At 36.8% G+C, this 21,785-nt stretch overlaps 1 protein-coding gene across 2 annotated transcripts in view; it reads left to right on the plus strand.

The window, feature by feature from the left end:
* Nucleotides 1–21,785, plus strand: part of AGTPBP1 (ATP/GTP binding protein 1) — a 180,769-nt gene that overhangs the window by 151,912 nt on the left and 7,072 nt on the right. The window contains exon 26 of one of the 2 annotated variants that reach the window (XM_031945454.1): nucleotides 13,840–13,881. In XM_031945454.1, coding sequence (XP_031801314.1) covers nucleotides 13,840–13,881 — 42 coding nt within the window. The remainder of the gene's footprint in view (nucleotides 1–13,839; nucleotides 13,882–21,785) is intronic. The other variant, XM_031945455.1, reaches the window with a different exon arrangement.

Below are 21,785 nucleotides of genomic sequence, written 5' to 3' on the forward strand. Positions count from 1 at the left end.
TCTCTTTGGGATATAATCCCAGTAGTAACACTGCTGGATCAAAGGGTATGCACAGTTTGATAACTTTTTGAGCATAGTTCCAAACTACTCTCCAAAATGGTTGCATTCGTTCACAACTCCACCAACAATGAATCAATGTCCCAGTTTTCCCACATCCCCTCCAACAATCATCATTATTTTTTCCTGTCATCTTAGCCAATCTGACAGGTGTGCCTACCCACACTCTTAATAGGTGGGTGCTGTTATCCCCGTCTTAAAGATGAGACAACTGAGATTCTTAAAGTTAGGAGATTGCTAATTTACATGGCTACTAATTATCTGAAGCTGAGTTTGAACCTAGGTCTTTATGATTCTGAAGACAATGCTATCCATTATTTTATGTGTCAGGGAAAAGACAATTGATTAGAATAATTAGAAAACTGTTATCAGGGAGAAACTAGATGATAGAAAGCAGACCTACTCAGTTGCTGTCCTTGCCCATCCCCTTTTCTGTTTCTGGCCCTGGCTCTGGCACTCTCTCATCAAGAATGATTTTCAAACTAAAAAGGACAGCTTATGGGTTGCTCTCACTGATTGGCAAGTACATTGGGATCTTCTAAACACACAGATTATTTTTGTTGAGCCTTGGAACCCATGACTATTAATTTAAATCACATATATAGGTAACACGTCTGATTTCTAGTTACATCCTTCCATCCAGGAAGTGGAATTAATTTTAGACCAAATATGTGATTCTTATTTATGGTCTAAGAGAGTATTTGCTTTGACATACTTAATCATATTTTGCTCAATCCTAATCCCAAGAACATTGCAAAGTTTTTTGAATGAAATTCATTATTACTCAAGAGCTTGGTCTAACCTTCTATACAGAAAAAAAAAAAAGTGGATGAAGAATAATCATTGCTTAGACTATTGTATGCCCTAGGATAGGTAATTAAAAGTGTTTGCCTATCAGTAGACATGTTTTAGAGAGATAATCCAAATGGACAGTGATCTTAGTTCAGACCTGAGCAAGAAGAGTTGATTGGCTTGCCTTTGGGAAATTGCAAATTTCTCTTAATGAAGGATAAATGTTAAATATTAATATTAAAATGAGTATCACTAATAGTATATTCTTATAGGAAAAGATGGACTGGGGGATAGGCTGTAAGAGAATGAAGATTCTTTTGTTAAAATAGATTGATTAGACAAATTATGCAGGAGAAAATCTTTTCAGTTCAAAATTTCAGGATCATGAAATTGTTGATCTTTACAAGTGAATCATGTAGGGTCAACAAGGATTCCTGGATACCTCCATTCTGGGTTTTTTGTTTTCTTTCCCTACTGAAAAAAGACTAATCGGTGGCTCCTGCCAACATTATTGTTTAGTGATATTAGGGAGGAAAAAAACCAGAAAAGAACCATCTGTCATGTGAATTAGACTTAATCTGTTTGTCCTCAAGGGCAAAAAGAACCAGGAGAAATTATAAAGAGGCAAATTTAGGTTTGATACAAAGAAAAGCTACAGTAACTATAATTAAGCTTTGGAATAGACTGTCTCAAGAGGCAGAAGGTTGTTCTTCATTGGAAGTCTTCAAATAAAGGCTGGATGTCCACTTATTAGGTATGTGGAGAAGCAATTATTCTTTGAGTTTGGATTGAACTAGATGGCTTACTGAGGTCCAGTCTCTGTGATTCCATGATTCTTTTGTCATTCTTATTTTTTCTGAAATGACTTAGAGCTCTTAAGGTATTATCTCAAATGGCTAACATCTTTTGTTATAAGAACAGGATTCTAGGCTTTTTTAAAATTGAAGGTATAAGGAAATAGGTTGGTGTGTAGTGGCAGACATAAAAAAAGCATCAATAAATCATTTAAAAAGGTATTCTGAGGGAGGTACAGAAATAGACACAGAAATTTATAACTATCTTGCTAAACTAAGGTATCTCTTTTATATAAATCACACAACCACTCTAGTATCTCAGCTTTTTATCTATAAAAAGAAAAGATTATAATAGACTCTTCCCAGAACTGGCTTAACTGATTAGAATCAATTTGAACTGGAAACCAGTTGAATGAGTTGGAACCTTATTTCTAAGAAACTTTAAATACTGTCTGCATTTTAGAAAACAGATAAAGGCAGAGGGAGAAGAAATAGCAGAATAGAGATTTGCAGTTGGAACCTTGTATCATATCTGCCAATTTCTGAGGACAAAATGTTCACAATGAAAAATTTACAATTGGCTCTCAGGAGTTCAGTTCCACTATATCACTGATATATATATATATATATATATATATATATATATATATATTGGATATGGATTTCAGAGTTTTTGACTTTCATGGAATAAAGACTTGTCCTCCATAAACTTTATTTAAATGGGAAATTTTATTAACATTACTTAAATACTCTTTTCCCTCAACACATACATACAGCATATCACAAATGCACAAATAATCACTCACACATATTTTCTAAGACCCTAGGAATCATGAAAAGGATAGATTGGGTGATTGAAATTGCAAAGAATTAAATTTTAAAAGTTCCAAGTAATTGCAAATTAGATTTCCTAAAGGACCTTTTAGTTCATATTAATCCAGGTTAAGAATATGACCCTATTCTTCTTCTTCTTTTTTTTTTTTTTTTTTTTTTACTATTTTTTGAAGGAGATTTTATATTTGAATCAATATCGAATAATCCCATTTTGGAACTTCTTCCTGCAGTGACAATTTGCACATGACAGGCTTAAAAGTTTGGCTGGGCCATTGACAGGTAAAAGGCTTCTCCAGGATCACATAGCCGGTATGTAGCAGAAGCAAGATGGGAATCTAAATTTTCATGATACTAAGACAAGACCTTTATCTATAAAAACACATGTTCCATATGAAAAATATAGCATGACTTAACATGACTCTCGTGGAGAAAAGCAGAAGATGGAATGATAAACAAAGGGTTTTTGCTTAGTTACCATAACCATTACCAAACCAGATTACAGTTGAGACTAGCCAAATCTATGTCTTTTTTTGAATTTTTGATTAGTTAAACAGAATTGAAAATGGTGACTTTTTAAAAAGCTGTTCTTTTATTGCATTTCACATATGATATCAGTGAATCCAGTTTTCCCTAGCCTTAGGTCATGGAAATAAGAAAGAAATAATTATAGAAAGGGGAAAAGAAGTTTATGAGTTGAACGTCATTTCTCATATTGAAGGTAGAAGGGGCCCAATTATTAGAGAAAGAAATGGCATACCCACTCTGGCATCTTTGCCAAGAAAACCCCATGGACAACATGGTCAATAGTGTTACAAAGAGTTGGACACAATGAACGTCAATAACCTAATGGGGCATAGGACTGGGCATAGACTAGCTCTGGATTCTCCAGGATTCTAACTAGGTGTGGAAGTAGAGAAAACTCTATCATTTGTTACCTCTATACAAACAGGATCTTGGGCGTTATAAAATCTTAAAGCTAAAAGAAATCTTTGAGTAGTCCAATTCCTAATCTGATGCAAGAATTCCTTCCATGACATACCATAGCAGGTGTTATCCAGCCATTTCTTTAGTGCCTCCAATAGAAAGATGCTCATTTCTTTAAGAGGCAGTTTATTCCATTTTTGATCAAGGTGGTATAGTAGATTTGAGTGCTGGTCTTTTAAGTTAGGAAGTCCTTGATTCAAAGAAGGAAGGAAGGAAAGATGGAAGGAGGGAAGGAAAGATGGAAGCAAACAGAAAAGGAAGAAACATTTATTAAGTTCCTATTGAGTACCAGTCATTATGCTAAGTACTTTATAAATATTATCTCATTTGATCCTCATAACCACCTTGAAAGATAAGTAATATTCTTACTCCTCTTCCACAGTGGGGAAAACTGAGACACACAGAAGTTGAATGATTTGTCCAGTGTACTAAGTGTACAAATTCAAATTTGAACTCATTTTCCCTGATTTTGGGTCCAGTGTTCTATCCACTGCTACCATCTATGATGTACGCTGTCACTTCAGACAAATCTCTAGGAAAGTAGTTCTTAACCAGTGGTACATGAACTTGGTTTATATATTTGAATGTATGAGTATATACATACATATATATACTAAAATATAGTTTATATTTTTATTATATATATTTAAAAACATTCTCATAAGGAGTCTATAGACTTCACTAGATTGCAGATGAGTCCATGACCTAAAAAAGGTTAAGGATCCCTATATTTACAGCTCCATAGGCTACAATTTGCTTGCAGGAGAGAGCTCTCATGCCAGTGATGAGGTCCTGAGTAATTGGGTGTGGCTGGCAGAGAGGGACTGGAGCATTGATGGAATTACTCTCTGGTGGAGATCAGTTTGGCCTCATGGCCCCACTCCCTGTGGAGCTTGTGGGCAGCCCTGCCTTGTTTTGTATGTTCAGTCAGAAATCTTAATTATGTCAAAACCCTGAGGATAATTTTCCCTATAAATCTGTCCATGGTTCATACCATCTTTTGCTTAACCCCTTTTGGGTCAGACTGATGCCAAATCTGTGCCTTGTGTCGTGTTTTTCTTTCTTAGAGCTAACAGACTCTTTAGGGTGCTAAACTGCTCTGTGGATTTTGCCAGTGAGCTAAGGACACACTCCTACCTCATGGTATATTGCCTTTCTCCTGATTATTTGTGAGTTCCACTAGAGAACTTGTCTTTTCCATTATTAATTGTTAAAACCCCCTTCCTTGCTAATTATATGCTCTCCCAACTCTATTTCATATTTACTATTCCTTGTGCCTATTTTGCCTCTTCATCTTGTCTATAATCTCTTTTCCTAAATAAATCTACTTTTTTGCCAAAGAGTATTGCCAATGTGAATTCTTCACATGACCAAACCCCAATATTTAGTGCCTACAACTTCATCATTTGGTGCTGAACCCCAAACATATCATTTGGAACTTAGGAATTGCTCTCCTAAATCACATCACCAGATCATAACCAAGGAGATGAAATCACTGACCCTAACAGTAGTGTGGTAATTGATAGGAAAGTCTTCCTAAGGCAATTTTTTTTTCTTTCTTTTGTATGCCCAGTGCTAAACATTGGGCCTGGAACATAGAAGGGACTTATTGTTGTTTTTGTAATAGGAGAAGTCTGCTCCTCTTAAAGTCTGATTAAATGGGACAGTGTGAATGGGAAGAGACTTTTTTTTTTTTTTTTTTTTTTTTTTTTTTTTTTACCTTTTCTTTGGGAGAGTTGTGAAGAATTAATCCCCCCATTTCTTTTTGTAGTAGCCTGACAAGAGATTTAGAATAAGAAACAAAATGTTAATAGGCCCTTTTGCTGAGTTCTAGTCATTGGCCTGCCTTCCTTGGTGGCTTTTGAAAGGAAATTGGCACAATGCCTAGAATAGCTGTACTAAATAACAGGGGGCCTGGTGTGTGTGTGTGTGTGTGTGTGTGTGTGTGTGTATTTAGTACAAGTCAAGAAGTCTTTGAATTTCCCTTAGGAATTGACTAAGATGCTCTAACAGCTTCTCAGCATGTACAATGTCAGTTTTGTTTCAAAGCTGTAAACAAATATATAATCCATATTGTGTTTTAAGAAGACACTTAGTTCAAAGTGTTTGGCTAAATATTTTTACCACCACAATCTGGAAAAGAAAAATGGTGTCACACACTGACAAAGGGTTCCAAATATCTAAACCAGAACTAGATGAAAACAAAAAATCCTGGATTGTACTTGATCTTCTTGGTTTGAGTGTTCACAAAGGTATGTTTGAATTTGGGAAATTTTCTATAGCCAGCTTTATTCCTGAACTTTTCCCTTTTTCTACCAGTTTGTAAGATCTAAATTGAAACCCACCCAAAAGAAGGTGTTGGGAAAATCAAAATCCATACCAGGAAATTAGGTTAAAGTTTATAAGAGAGGACTTTTCAAGCAGCAGGTGAACCCATGTCTCTGAATGTGAACAGGACGATTTTATAAAGTGATGTCTCTTTGATTCATTTATTTCTTCCCTTCAGTTTACTCATGTCTATATCTATCTATCTATCTATCTATCTTTAATTGCCCTCCATTTTGACTAAAGGAAAATACAGCCTGGGGGTCCCAAGACCTATGATTATGGGAAAGTGGCCCGTTCTGTGCTTCTGCATAGATTATCCTTCATGACTGGATTATGTCTCTTTTAAAGGTTCAGTCAACTGACTTCCTACCCATGGCATTCCATGATCTCCCAAGTTGTTAATGACCTCTTCGTCTGTCCCTGTTGTTTGGGACAATTGATAGCATAGTAGGCATATCATATGAAGTCTGGCTTCAGACACAGCTAGTAAGCTGTGTGACCCTGGGCAAGTCATTTAAGTTCTATTTGCCTCAGTTCTTTATCTGTAAGTTAGGGATACACCATAGAATAAAATGGCAAACCATTTGCAAAAGACTTCAGTATCTTTGTCAAGAAAATCCCAAAATAAGGTCATAAAGAATTGGACACAACTGAAATAACTGAACAATGACAATATATGTTGTACCCTGTTACTCCCTGGTAGAACAAAGCTTTTTAAGACTAATATTTTTGTCCATAGTGGATTCTACATAACTAAAAAGATGTATATCTATGTATGTATATAGCACAGTTGTTTCAGTTGTATCCAACTCTTTGTGATTCTATTTTGGGGTTTTCTTGGCAAAGACACTAGAACAGTTTGCTGTTTTCTTGTACAGTGTGTCTTTATTTTACATATGAAGAACTGAGGCAAATAGGGATTAAGTGACTTCTCTAGAATCAAAAGTGTATCCCAAAGGTCTTATTGCAGCTTTATCTGCTCTAAGATTTTTGAAATACTGTGTGTATGTGTGCATGTGTGCATATATACACACACATGCACACCCATACATATGCATGTACTTATACATTGACCTAGTACATACATGCATACAATGCACATTTGTATAGATTTCCATGCACATGTATATTACATGCGCACACACATATTTACATATTTATATGCACACATATATTTACATATGTATGCACACACACTTACACATACATATACAAATACACAGTCACACAGTATTCTAAAAGTCTTAGAGCAGGTAAAACTGCAGTAACTTTTGGGGTATGCTATATGTGCTTCTAGAATTGTATTTAGTTGAAGATGTATGTTGAAAAAATGGCAAGAGAACATTTGTTTCTGAAAATTTTTCCTTTCCTTTGGGGGCTCTCACTTCTTGGGAAATTGTGGTTTTTACGTGAAGAGGGATGAAATACTTATAATCATCCCTACACTGGTGAGGGATGTAGGAAATTTGCCTTTTCTTTTTTGGTTATAAATCTATCATTGGAGGAAATAGAATTCTCTTTTGGCCAATAATCCCTAACTGCTCAGATTTGCTCCGGTCATTCTTGCTTCAGACAACTGGTTATGAGTAATGCTCTGGGGGAATCCTCAATCCTTTTAGATTGAAGTGCAAAATATTTCTGAGTTGTCGAACATCTCCCCCTCACCTCTCCAAATACCTAGTTTTTTTCTTTTACTTTTAAATTTTCATTAGATAGAAACAGTTGATTGTCTCAAAGGAAAAAAATGATGCTTTCATAAGAATATGACTAGGCAGGTGCAGAGGAAGCAGATATGGAGTGGGAAAAGCCAGGACATGCTTGCAGACCATTACAGCAGCAAGGTGTGTTGTCACACTGCATTCTGAGAAGCTATTCATCATGTTCTGCTGCATAATAGTGGATTAGAATATAGTGGGCTGGGAGTCAGGAAAACCTGAGTTCAGATCTTGTCTCTGACACTAACCTTACTGGCTTATGATCTTTACAAATCTACGCTCCTGGAATAATATATTAAACCCTAGCTAGGACATGATCTGTCTGAGGTGGTAGAAGTTCCCATGCTGACAAGAATCATACCATACTTGTATCATACTTAATCCTTATAGTTAGCCTAAATTTGAGTTTGTTTATATATATACATATATATGTATGTATATATATAGAGAGAAACAGACTAGTGGGTAGAGAGCTGGCCTTGGAGCTAGAGAAACCTAGGTTGAAGTCCTGCTCAAACATAGGTTGGCTGTGGGATCCTGATTCATTGATTGATTCACTGAACCATTTAGTTTTCTCCTGTTGTATTTATTTAGTAGGGTTTTTTTCAGTTGTGTACTATTCTTTGTGACTCCATTTGATTTTTCTTGGCAGAGATACTGAAATGGTTTGCCATTTCCTTTTTCAGCTCATTTTACAGATAAGGAAACTGAGGCCAGGGTCACACAGCTAGTAAGTATCTGAGGTCAGATTTGAACTCAGACCTTTCTGATCCCAAGTCTGGCACTGTGTACTATGGCACCATTTAACTGCCCTTTAGCACTCTAGGCAGCCCTTTAAGACTGCACTTTGCAGAGAAGATGCTGATCAGCACTCGTAAATTTCTCAGGAAAATTACAGTTCTGGTATCACTCATTCTGCATTTACCAAGATAATTAAGAAATAGACCCTTATCCCAAATATACATGTATCCCACTATGAAACAAGAGAGAATGTGATAAGTGCTATGAGAAATAGAAGGAAAAATGACTTAAGAATATTTGTAAGGAACAAGATTAATTGGCCTGCCTAGGATTGCTCATCTTGTAAGGTCCAAGTTTGGATTTGAACTTAAAGTCATAAAGAATGACTCCACATCCAATGCTTTACCCTCTGTGTTTCTTAGGTGACTCAGATGGGTAGGATGGGACAGGAATCCATTCTAGGTATGGAGGATGGATAGAGGAGAGGGCAGAGTAAGAACGGAGGACAGAGAATAGTTTAGCCAGAAGAATAGGAAAATGGGGGAGTAATAGAATTAAAGCTATAAAGGTAGGCTGTAGTCAGAGTGTGGAGGGCAATGAATGTCAGTTTAGGGACTTCATACTTTATTTGGTAAAGAATCATGTATCATTGGTATATCACTAATGATCAACAAAGTGAATTAACATAGGAACTGAAGTGCAGATAACTGGGATATATTGGAAGACCACTTAGGAAACTATTCCAATAGTCTAGTTTTAGAAAGGAGGGGTGAAGCAGGGTTATGGTTGTTGCAGGGGCAAAAAAAGGACAGATGCAAGAGATATTGCAGATGTAAAATCTCTAGAGTTTGGCAAATGATGGATGGTTGTTCTCCTTTGTTCTTGAATAACATCACTATATTAGAGTCAAGTTACAAAGTGTTGACAGTGGCTGATCAGACCAATACAAGCTTGAAATGCTCTGTGACAGGTTGGACACATATAATCCATGTGAACATTCAGGGTGGAATCTCTAAATTTGTGCATCTCAAATTTTTTTCTGAGATAATTCAATTCTGCTTTGCTCACAGAGCACAGCATCTTTTCTGATGAGGGCACATCGTGCTGGGTGGTCCTATGCCAAAGACTTCCATGTCTCACAATCAATTCCAGAGTTCTTCAGAGAGATCCTGAGAGTGTCCTTGTATTGCTTTTTCTGACTACTATGTGAGTGCCAGCCTTGTGTGAGTTTTCTGTAAAAATAGTCTTTTAGGCCAGCATATGTTTGGCATTCAGACAACATGAGCGACCCATTGGAGTTATGCTCTCTGAAGTCAAGCTGGGATGCTTGGTAGTTTAGTACAAGAAAGAGGCTGAGTGTCTAGTACCCTATCCTTCCGGGTGATCTTTTGAATCTTGCTAAGACAATTCAAATGGAAGTAATTCATTTTCCTGGCATAGTGCTGGTATATTGTCTAGGTTTCACAAGCATAAAACACTGAAGTCAGAAAATGATTGGCTGTGGAACAATCAAGGTGGTGTGGTGGTAGGGAGTCCAAGATAACTCCAAGAGAACCTGGGAAATTAAAAGGATAATGTTGCCATTAGGAAACAGAAAAGGTAGGGAAAGAGTAGATAGGTTTTATTTATAGTGAAAGGGCAGGAGAATGAAAGTTTTCTTTTCTAAATCTACTTGAGTGTGATATTCCAGGAGGATAACAAGGTAGAGATTTTAAGCTGATACATGTGTATATATATTCATATATACTTAGACCTGTGTTTCTATACATACACACACATGCACTTGGAACTCTGGAGAGAGATTGGGGGATAAAGAGAGATTCAGGAGCTCTCTATAAATTGATACTAATTGAAGCCATGGGAATGTATGAGGTTGCCAAGAGAAAAAGTATAGATAGAGAGAGGAGTTTCAAGAACAAAACCTCCAAGAAGATAGGAATATATACAGATAGAAGGAGGATGCAAAGAAGCAGAAGAGGAAGGAGACCAACAAACATGTTGTGTTGTAGAAGACAAGGAAGGAGACAGTCAATCAAAAAGCATTTATTGCCTATTCTTTTCTGGTTACTCTGCTAAACATGATGGATGAAAGGAGAGAAAAAAAAACAGTATGCTCTCAAAAAACCCACATTCTATCAAGACATCATGTAAACAATAATGTACAATAATATTCAGCATAAATTAGAGAAAATAAACAAAAGGAAGGCACTAGTATTAAGGGGACTACAGAAAGGCTTTTTGTAGAAGATAAAATTTTATCTAGACTTGAAGGAAACCAGGAGTTTCCTAGGAGCTGAAAATGAGGAAGCAAAATATTTTGGACATGGGGAAGTTGATATGTCCTGTGTAATGAACAGTAAAGATGTCAGTCTCATTGGATTATAGAGTGTGTGTTTGGAGTGTAGGGGGAAATTGGAGATAAGAATACTGATCAGGTACTGGGTCAGGTTGTGAAGGGCTTTGAATGTCAAACAGGATTTTCTTTCTTTCTTTTTTAAATTTCAGTGGTATTTTATTTTTCCAATTAAATGTAAAGATGACTTTCAATTTTCATTTTTGTAAGATTTTGACAAACAAGATTTTTTCTTTGGAGTTTATTAAATAGGGACATTGACATGAGCACATCTGTGTTTTAGGAAGATAAATTTCATAGCTAAGTGAAGGGTAGACTGGAATGGGGAGAGACCTGAGATAGGAAGACAACCCATAGGCTACTGCAGTAATCTATGTATGAGGTGATTAAGCAGGTGGCAATGTCAGAGGACTGAAGGAGGTATATATGCTGGTACCTACCTTACACATTGTCTGTTTCACTAAATTTCTGATTGCTTTTCCTGTAAGAATCCATTTTCTACTCAATAATAATATTGATTTTCCTAAAACTTAGATCTGACCATGGTCAGATCTCTCCATTCAGTGAATTCCAATAGTTCCCTATTATCCTAAGGATGAAATAAAAATCCTTTGTTTGGCATCCAAAGCCTCTTCTTTGCAGAAGGCACTTCATGTCCCAACTCTGGGGTATTCCACCATGCCTGGAATATTCTTCCTCCTCAACTTCATCTCCTGGCTTCCTTGGCTTTCTTCAAGTCCCATCTAACATCCCATTTCCTATAAAATGCCTTTCCCAATCCCCCTTAATCCTAGTAACTTCTTTCCATTGGTTATATCCAAATAATGCTCTATATGTCTAGTTTGTGTGTTGTTGTTTGCTTGTTCAGCCCCATTAGATTGTAAGCTCCTTGAGAACAGGGACTGGTTTTCCTTCTTTTGGAACCCCAAACATTTAGTACTGTGACTAGCACATTGTAGGCACTTAATAAATGCTCACTGATATGATGATTCTATAACATAGATTATATAACATAGGAAACCAAATTACTTACCAAGAGAAAGGGGAAATGAAGTGGAACTGGGGACTTGAATAGAGAAGATCTTTGTACTTGAGTAAAGAACATTATTCTATCCTAAAGAGCCCTTGCTCTTAATATGCTTAATTCTATAGTCACAGTATAAAGGGCTAGTTTGACCTATACCAGTCCAAAGACTTGGACTACCTCTGCCTCAGAATGGAAGAGAGGCTCTTTGGGACTGTTGGCAGCAGCTTCTAGTTTCCTACTCTCCCCAGCTTCTCATCATTTATTTTGGTAATAATAAGAATGGGTTAGAAATGTCCTTTACAGAGCAAAGAGTATGAAAGAATCAATAACCATTTGTATACCTTTGTGTAGGTAAATATATTGCAAATATATTATACTTGGTTACATGGAAGATACAAAAGAAATTGATGATATGGTCTCTCAAAGAATTTATGATGGGGAGACAAACCTCTTTGCTTGATACAACAGGAGAATAATTTCAAACAACCTATTGGTTGTAAGAGCTTGGTGTAAGGGAAGTTCTCAAATGTTTTTGGTCATGTAAGTCTCTGCTAGTGAGCAATTATAATAGTGAAATGGGAGAGAGAGAACCATGTTTATTTACCCTATCTCCATGTTAGAGCTAAAGTCTGTAATTCTGATATATGAGGAAAATTTAGTTTGAGGGGATGTTGGTGGTAGTGATTGTGTTTGGAGGACTGTTTTTTATCTCAATGCTCTTTCAAGCATTTTCTAGTAGCTACACTACCCATTTTTTCCCAAAGTTTCAATGTGATAAGTAGAAATGTATCCTCCACCTTGGAGCAATTCAAGGACTGAAGCCCCCAGGACCCAGGCTGTCTACTTTCTACAAGAATTCCCACATTACAGGAAACACTCTTTCTTCCTATACCTCCACCACAAGCAAATTTGTCTCTCTCCCCTGAATCTGATAGTCTATGAATGTGGGCTGTGGTCAGGAGACCATTTTTGATGTGCTGCTTATTTCTAGTCTGCATTGCTGGTCCTCTATCTGATATGTACCTCCTTCCAAGGAGAAGCAGCATCCCTGCAGAAGACTCTATCTCCCCCTTACTTCTTAAATTGGGACCAACCTACAGGGACCGTCAAATTGTTCTCTGATAATTTCCTTTAAGTGGAGATGTCAGCACCCTGAGACATACCTCCTCTTGCCTATTCTTAGTTATATCCTAGCATTTAAAGTCACAGGAATCTGACTTTATCTCAGACTTTTGAATTAGATTTTAATTTAATTTCCATAAAGTTGCCTTATTCAAAGTCCAGTGTAGACAGTGCCATGTAGCCTGATTTTGCCCACTTCTTTTAAAACACTCTCTCTCTCTCTCTCTCTCTCTCACACACACACACACACACACACACACACACATCTCTCTGCACACTGACTCTGTTCTGTATCATCAACCCTGCTGCTTCACTTTTTCCTAATAGCCAATCTACAGTCTGTATAACAAGAGTTGCTCTGGCTTTCATGCATGTTTAATCCATCATACTTGGGTTGTTACAATACACAGTGTTTATTTTTCTTCATAAAAAGATGCAAGCTGTGCTCTTCCAAATGCGAGAAGCTCAGAATATTTTATTTGTTTGTGAATAGACAGACTGTATGGCACAATTTCAATCAAACTATGAAATGTAGCCTGGCATGCCTAAAAAGAAATAGGAAGGAAATAATAACAATTTGTCCTCTTCTAGTCTCTTTTTTCCTTCCAAGAGGCTTGAGTATTTTCATACATGATTAACTCATTAATTCCTAGGAAGTATATGGGTAGAAAGAAAACTCTGTAAAGGACATTTCTAACCCATCCTTAGTATTACCAAAACAAATGATGAGAAGTCAGGGAGAGTAGGAAGCTAGAAGCTGCTGCCAAAAGCCTCAAACAGTCTCTCTTTCATTCTGAGGCAAAGGTAGTCCGAGCCTTTGGACTGTTATATGCCAAACTAGCCTTTTAAACTGTGACTGTAGAGTTAAACATATTAAAAGCAAAGGCTATTTGAGATAGAGCAATGATTTTTACCCAAATGGTTGTCTAAGTATACATTTATCTGTATTGTATGCATTCCTAGGGAAAGGCTCATGCATTGAACTGTGTTGTAAGTTGCCTAAGACCTTGGACACAGAATACACCAAGGGCAACAACAGCTTTCCCATATATTCTGAATTCTTTCTTTCTTTTCTTTTTTTTTTTTTTTTAGATGTTCCTGTCCCAGAGGTCAAAGGTCCCTTTCAATCTGTACGTAAGTAATTTTAATAATTATGCAAAATTATAGAGTGATGTGGGGTAGAGTGTCTATCTCTACTATACTATACTATACTATACTATACTATACTATACCATACTATACTATACTGTACTGTACTATACTAGATACTATAAGGTCTATATTGTATCCCTTCAATGTCAAGATAGATTTTAGTGTCATTTCTCATTGCTTTTTCAGGATTATGAATTAGTTTATAAAGAAGGGAGAAAACTTTGCATAATGAGGATTTTTCCCATCATTTTATAATTTATGTCACTAGTACTGAGTGTGTATTTGCAAATTACCTTGTGTTTTGTAGTATGTTTTATAATCTCTGAATTATTTGAACTACAAATTAAATACTTGATTCTTTCTGCTTTAAAGGCCCTTGAAGATTAGTTATTTGAGCTGAAAGTCAATAGACAACATAGAACAAGGAGTCAATAAATATTTATCTATTAATCATTTTATTAATTGAATAATCAAGATTTATTAAGTTTCTACTCTACAAAACACTATGATGTGCATGGAAAGTTTAAATAAGACTAGTGTCCACAACGTCCCTGTCCTATATATAATACTAATACAAAGAGTACACTAAGAAAGTTATAAAACAAAATACTTTGTAAGTTCTGAGGATTAAGGTTGCTACAGATGGTGAATTAGGGAATGTTTGTGGTTGTTATTTTGCTGAGGAGGCAGTTGGGGATAAGTGACTTGTCCAGGGTAACACAGCCAGGATGCCTTAAGTGTCTGAGGGTGGATTTGAACTCAGGTCCTCCTGACTTCAGGACTGGTGCTCTATCCACTGCACCACCTAGCTGTCCCAGATTAGGGAACTCTTAATCAAAATAGTGACATTTGAATTTTATTTTAATGAATATGCAGGAATTCAGCTAGGCTTGTGGAGGGACTTGTTGGGCAGAGGGGAAGAGTCTGAGAAAAGCTACAGAAACAGAAGATTATAGAGACTCTTTGAGAAGCAGAAAATGGTCTTATTTGGCAACAATGTAGAATTGTTGTAGTTACTGCTCACTCCTTTCACTTTGGTTTGATTTTTCATGACCCCATTTTGGGGTTTTCTTGACAATGAAAACTTGCCTACTTTCCTTTCCTTTCCTTTCTTTTCTGCTCTTCCTCTTCCCTTCCTCCTTGTTTCCTTCCCTCCTTGTTTCCTTCTTTGTTTCCTTCCTTCCAAAAGGCACTAATTGGGTAGGAAAGCTATTTTTCTTGTACTAAGGAGCTTGGAGCAAAGAATTTCATGCAAGTGAAAAAAACTATTCTATCCAAGGCTCTGAGAGGTATAGACAGAACAATCCTTGAGGAAAAAAGCCGAGAAGGATTTCTGTCTTCCCACAACCTTTGCCTACTCACATGAATGATCTTCTAAAAGATCATTGCTGGTGGAAAACGAGCCAAAGGGCCACATGCTTTGTTCATGTTTGTCCCTCCAGGTACATGCCTTGGTTATATGTTTCCTATGTGTCCACTCAACCACTGATGGTATGTGTGTATTTATTTCTAGGAGGGTATGCCCTTGGCATAAAGATGAAATATTTTATTGCTTTGGCCTCTTGCTTCATTAAATGCCTTTGCTTTCAACTAATTTTACCCTGCACATTACTAGTAAAAAGCATAGTTGGGGCTCTTGAGCTATGGATGCAGATGTATATAGTACCCTAAACCTGGAGCTACTTTGTCTGAGGTATTCACTGGGTGAATTGGGATGGGAAGATGCCTCCCAAGTGCTTATAATCATTAGCTTTTTTTTCTCTTAATGCTTGAAAAAACTCTTTATACACATTATGTTATTATATTACATATATACATATACACACATATATTTGATACAAAAAAATTTCATAAGATGTCTATCATGTGCAACACACAAAGAATATTGGTTTCAGCCCTCATGGATTTCAAAGTCTAGTGGGGACTTAGCACATACATCAGGTAGAATGAAATATGGGAGATATTAATGCAGGAAATTTGAGTATGCAAATTATTTTCAACCACTGGCCTCATTATCCTGAAAATATCAATGCCAACTAAATTGTAAAGTGAATAGGAATTACCACAGTTCCAGAAGAAATGATTTTGAGGACATTTGGAATCCCCCCCCCAAAAAAAACTTGATAATTTAACTTGTATAGAATTTGTGGGCCTCTCTCTATAAGGAGGGGCAGTAGATCTTTCTGGTCCAGGATTTACTGCCCACGATCTCCAGACCAACCTTTTCATTTCTCATTTTTGCCTACAGAGAACACGGTAGTCCCATTTCAGGCATTCTTTAGGGAAAACATGGTATTTTATCCTGGAACCATTGGAGAGCTTCATTGCCAGGCAAGTCTGCTTCATTTAGAATTTGGATTTAGAACAGTTTTCAACAGAATGTTTAATGAGCTGGAGCTGGTGAAACAGGCAATAATCTTCTTGGCCTGCTTAATAGTACTGTCTCCACTGTACTGTCTACAATGATGTGTTTTTATTTCTCCACTTTTTATTAGCTCTCAGCTAAAGGCCAAGCTACATGGGTCCCTGTAGTCATATTTTCTCCAACCATGGAAATCATGGTGGAATATTAGCATATAGCACATTTAATATGTTCTTCCAAATTGTTTATAGTCAACAGAGATAATCTAAAATGAAAATTTTCATAATGGCAAGGTATCTTTAAAATATTTTCTATGGAAAATCTGTTTGCTCAAGTAGGGTAATTCCCTTCATGTTTGGATTACCTAAAAAAAAAAAAAATAACATTGGTGATATAAGCCAAAAGAAATTGCCACCCAAAAAAACCCATAAGGGAGACAGCATGGAAGGGCCAGCTATTATGGCAATGCTTACTCTTTGTCTTATATGAGACAATGATATGCTCCCATAAAGCCTATAGGCTTTTTTTTTAAGTATAAATCTTTAAAAAAAAAAAAAAACACTAAAAATCCAGAAACCGTAAGTCGCTAACCCATGTGACTATTCAAAGAAGCTATTAATCTTTAATATAAAAGAACACATATTTATTTAACTGCTACTGTGTCAAGGCAGAACCTTGGCTGTTGCTGAGACAGTTACTAAGTTTAGGTGAGAAAGAGGTTCTTGCCCCTGAGAAAGGTGATTATTAATAATTATTATTCATAACCAAAGATTTGGGGAGATTCTTTTTTTTTAGATATTCATTTTAAGACCTCAGTCTCTGAAGAGTCTATATCAAGACTCCACTCAGGTGGAGTGGCTATTGTGTTTTACTTCAGTTTGGGCCAGGATGAATTCTTTGAATCAAATTATTTGCCCACGACTTGACATAACTTAAGAAGTAAATGAATAGTGGATAGAACATTGGCCCTAGAATCAGGAAGATGAGTTCAAATATATATATATATATATATATATATATATATATATATATATATACACATACATATATATGCATATACATATATATACATATACATATGTATATGTATATATATGTATATATATTTAGCTGAGGAAATTGGGTTGAATGACTTGCCCAGGGTCACACAGCTAGGAAGTATTAAGTGCCTGAGGCAGGATTTGAACTCAGGTCCTCCTGACTTCAGGCCCTGCACTATCCACTGAGCCATCTAGCTGTCATACATATATACACAAAAAAGAAAAAAACAAACAAACAAAAAAACACCTGTCAGGTTCAAGGCATTGTGCTAAGTGCCAGCGATACAAATGGAAAGGTTAGATAGTCCCTTATATTATAATGGGGAAAATAATGCATGTTAAGGAATTTAGGGTTAGGAGAATCTCAGAGATGGTAAGTTGATGCTTTTTCCCAAAGCAATGGTAATATTGCTTTTATTAGTGTGCCCAAAATAGGAGTTTGGATAAGACTGAAGGCAAGATGACTGAATAATTGATTGATTGGCTAGGATATGAAACAAAATCTGATTTGAGTCTAGCAAGATATAATGGGTTAGGAAAGTTTATGCTCACTCACAGTCAAGATTGCATAGCCACATAAAAGTTTGAAAGCTGAATAAATTAACTTCCCCAGGGATTAGTGCACAGTTTTTGGAGACCTAATTACATGATGGTTAGAATGGTTAGAACAATGTGACTGAAGACTTACGGGTTTTAGAACACAGTTCTTAATCAGAGAAGGAGAGAAAAATCCAGTTTGATTGGAGTATAGATTCATTATCAATATCAGGCATTTATTAAGTGCTTGCTGTTTTCAAAGTACTGTTCTTCATGATACTAAAAAGACACAATGGAAAAAAATCTCTGCCCTCAAGGAGATTATTTTCTTCTGGAAAATGCTCCTTTATATTTGAAAAAAAATTGCTTTACAACAAATGTGAGGTAGATGATGCAAGTATTATAGTCCTAATTTTATAGATGAGGAAACAGACTGAGAATTATAGTGACTTGCCTATGATGACATAGCTAGTAAATATCTGGGGGAAAGAATTGAATTCCATTATCTTAACTTCAAACCCTATATAATGATGGCACCCCCATGCTCTTCTTAGTGCCTTCTCTGAAATTACTATACAGACACAATCATTTGTGTGTATATAGTTTGTCTATGTGTATATATATGCATATATATTGCATATATTATGTGTTTATATATCTATGTATATATTTATTTGTGTATATATATATATATATATATATATCCCTTACCTTCTCCCCCTAACCTTAAACTCCCACTCCCTCCCAACTTAGAAAGCAGGTATACACATGAAAAAAACTATCTCTCTTAAGTCTTCTCCATGCTGAATATCTCCAGTTTCATTAAAAGATTGTCATATAATATGGCAACTATTTCTTTTGTCATTCTGGTTCCCCTCTTAATGAAAATCCCCTTGTTTGAAGATATTCTAAAATGTGGTTCCCAGACATCCAGATGTGGTCTGAGAAAGCCAGAATACAATAAAACTGTCACCTCTCTCCTTACAGTGAGTTTCTTAGAATGCAACAAAGGCTAGCTGCTGCTGCTGCTGCTGCTGCTTCTTCTTCTTCTTCTTCTTCTCCTTCTCCTCCTCCTCCTCCTCCTCCTCCTCCTCCCCATAGTCACACATCTAGTAAGTCTGAATCTGGATTTGAATTCAGGTCCTTCCTATTCCAGTGGTTTATCCAGTGTTCTCCTTAGATAATCCCTAACATTAGCTTTTTTTTGACCATCCTATCACTACTGACTCATTTTGAGCTTATGGTTCATTAATACTCTTTGGCTCTTTAAAATGAACTACAATTTAGAGTTACTTTTCCCATAATGTATTCGCAAAGTTTTTAAAAAATGCAAATGTAGAACTTTACACTTGCCCTCATTTAATTTTATCTGATTATGTTCATCCTAATAACTGTGAAATCTAATGTGTTGACTATCCCTCCCGACTTTTATCACCTACAAATTTGACAAGTGTGTTTTCTGTGGCTTTAGTTAAGTCAAATTAAAAAATGTTGAACAGTTGAGAACATATTGCTGAGAATCCCCAAGAGAAGTTTGAACTCAAGAAATTGATTTGTGACTCATCTACATAGCAGTGATCTTTGAAGCTATGGGATTTAATTCAATTCGACAAGAATGTATTAAATTCCTACATCTTTGGTGGGGGAGAAATCATCATGCACATATAAAGAGGATACATAATATAGAAAAAGCAATTTCCAAAGGGGAAAAGCACAGATATAATATGAAGAACAGTTTGTTCATAATGGAACACATATTCCAAAATGCTCAGTGGAAGACAAGGGAAGGATGGGATAGGGAAACCATGTTATTCACTCACAGAAGGAGTAATTGAAATTGCTAACGCTTAAGAGAGTAGGAAAAGAAGAGGCAGGGGACAGACATTTTGGGTAAGAAAAAAAAAGAAGAGATAATAAAAAATAGAGAAGGGAAAGATCAAAGGAAAATCAGGAGAACTTGATGACTTTGAAGCCAAGAAAGATAAGGACTCTATAATGTCAAAAGTAACAGAGAATAAAGAGAAAAAAAAAAAAAGATTACTGGATTGGTGATTAGGAGATTGTTTGCAAACTAGGAGAGAGTAGTTTCAGTAAAGGTTGAAGGCAGATTGCCAGAAGTTCAGGTAAAGGCTTGGGTTGCCATTTCCTTCTCCAGCTCATTTTACAGATGAGAAACTGAGGCAAACAGGATTACGTGACTTGCCCAGGCTCACACAGCTAGCAAGTGTCTGAGGCCAGATTTGAGCTCAGGAAGAGTTTTCCTGATCCTAGACCAGGTATTCTACCTATTGTCTATTGTGCCACTTAACTGCCTCGAAGAGTAGTTAGATAATATAGAAGGGTGAAACAGAAGGTTGTTCATTGGGACTGAGGGTTTCTGGGTATATTTGTAAGCAGATGGTAAAGGTTGAGTGAAGAAGGAAATAGTGAGGATGCATGAAATATTTATTGGTGATGGAAAAATATATATAAGCTACTCTCTCTCTCTATATATACAATCATATATGCATTTATATCCACCCCTATCTCCCCGCCCCCAACACACACACACACACTCAATCAATCAATCAATCAATCTGGAGGAGACTATTTTCAACCAATCACATTCAACAAATACTTTGTAACCTAGGACGGCTAGGTGGCGCCATAGTGCGCAGAGTGCGGGCCCTGGGGTCGGCAGTCCTCATCTTCTTGAGGTCGCAGATAGCCTCAGACACTTGGTAGTGAGTGATTCTGGGCAACTCTTTTTGCTTTAGTTTCCTCATCTATAAAATGATCTGGGGAAGGACGCGGCAAACTACCCCAGTATTTCTGCCTAGAAAACCCCAGACGGGTCACATAGAGTGGGACACAACCGAAAACAGCTGCACAGCAACACTTGTGCAAGGCACAGTTGTTATCCTGAAAGACAGGACTCCTTCTTTCTTCCCGAGAAACCCCGTTCTTCAATGTTTGAAATATGCAGTGGTCCAAAGGAGAGAGATGGGGGACACATAAAGGCATAACAGGCTGCCTTCCACATGAATCACAGACTCGTGGAATTTGAGTGCCGGACAAATCTTGGAGTTTATTTAGTCCAACACCTCTCATTTTACAGATGAAAACATTAAAGCCTAGAAAAGAAATGCCAGTGAATGAAGCATGAAAGCAGAATTGAGCCGTTCAATGCATGTTTCCCTGACCCGTTGGTTATGATTGTGGCAAGCAGCGATGTCACCCACTTGGAAGAAAAGTTCTAAACCCAGAGCAAGCCCCAAACTAGGCCTATGCTAAAAAAAATTATTAAAAAAATCCATCCCTGTAAGTAGAGATTTTCAGCAGTAGATGAGCAGCAATGAGCATGTTTCTCATTATCACATTGAGTCTTTGATCTTTTTTAATTATTTGTTTCCCCTTACAAACACAAATGTGAGTCACTGGTGGTGTGTGTTCAGCCAGCTGCTCAGCTTGGAGGTGCTTGGCAGAGGGCCATCAAAGTTTCCCAAATGAAACACAAATGCATTGGTTTGCTCTTAGGCTCCATCATATAGCCTGTTGTCAGTTTTTTTCTTTAAAAATTTTTGGAGGTGGTTAGACCGGAATGAGGGGAAAAGAATTCAGTAGAACCTTAGAATCATAGAATCTCAAAAGGGACCTGAGAGCCCATCTAGTCCGACTTATCCTGGCAAAAGAGTATTTTTAGCAGCACAACTGACAAGTGGTCATCCAGCCTTTGCTCAGAGGATTCAGGTGATGGGAAACATGCTGCTTCTGGAGGAAACTCATTCCCCCATGGACCTAACCCATGATCCTGTGATTAAACTCATTCTGCTTGGCTCCAAAAAGCAAAATGAGATGGAATTTCTTCTTATCTCAAGCCAGAATTTGTCCATTTCCACCGGTGGGAGCATCTCCAAACTCAGGTGGTTCCTGTTACGTTCTGGAGAAAACAACTTGAATGTAGACAT

Source organism: Sarcophilus harrisii, chromosome 1, assembly GCF_902635505.1.
Source record: "Sarcophilus harrisii chromosome 1, mSarHar1.11, whole genome shotgun sequence".
Classification (NCBI taxonomy): domain Eukaryota; kingdom Metazoa; phylum Chordata; class Mammalia; order Dasyuromorphia; family Dasyuridae; genus Sarcophilus; species Sarcophilus harrisii.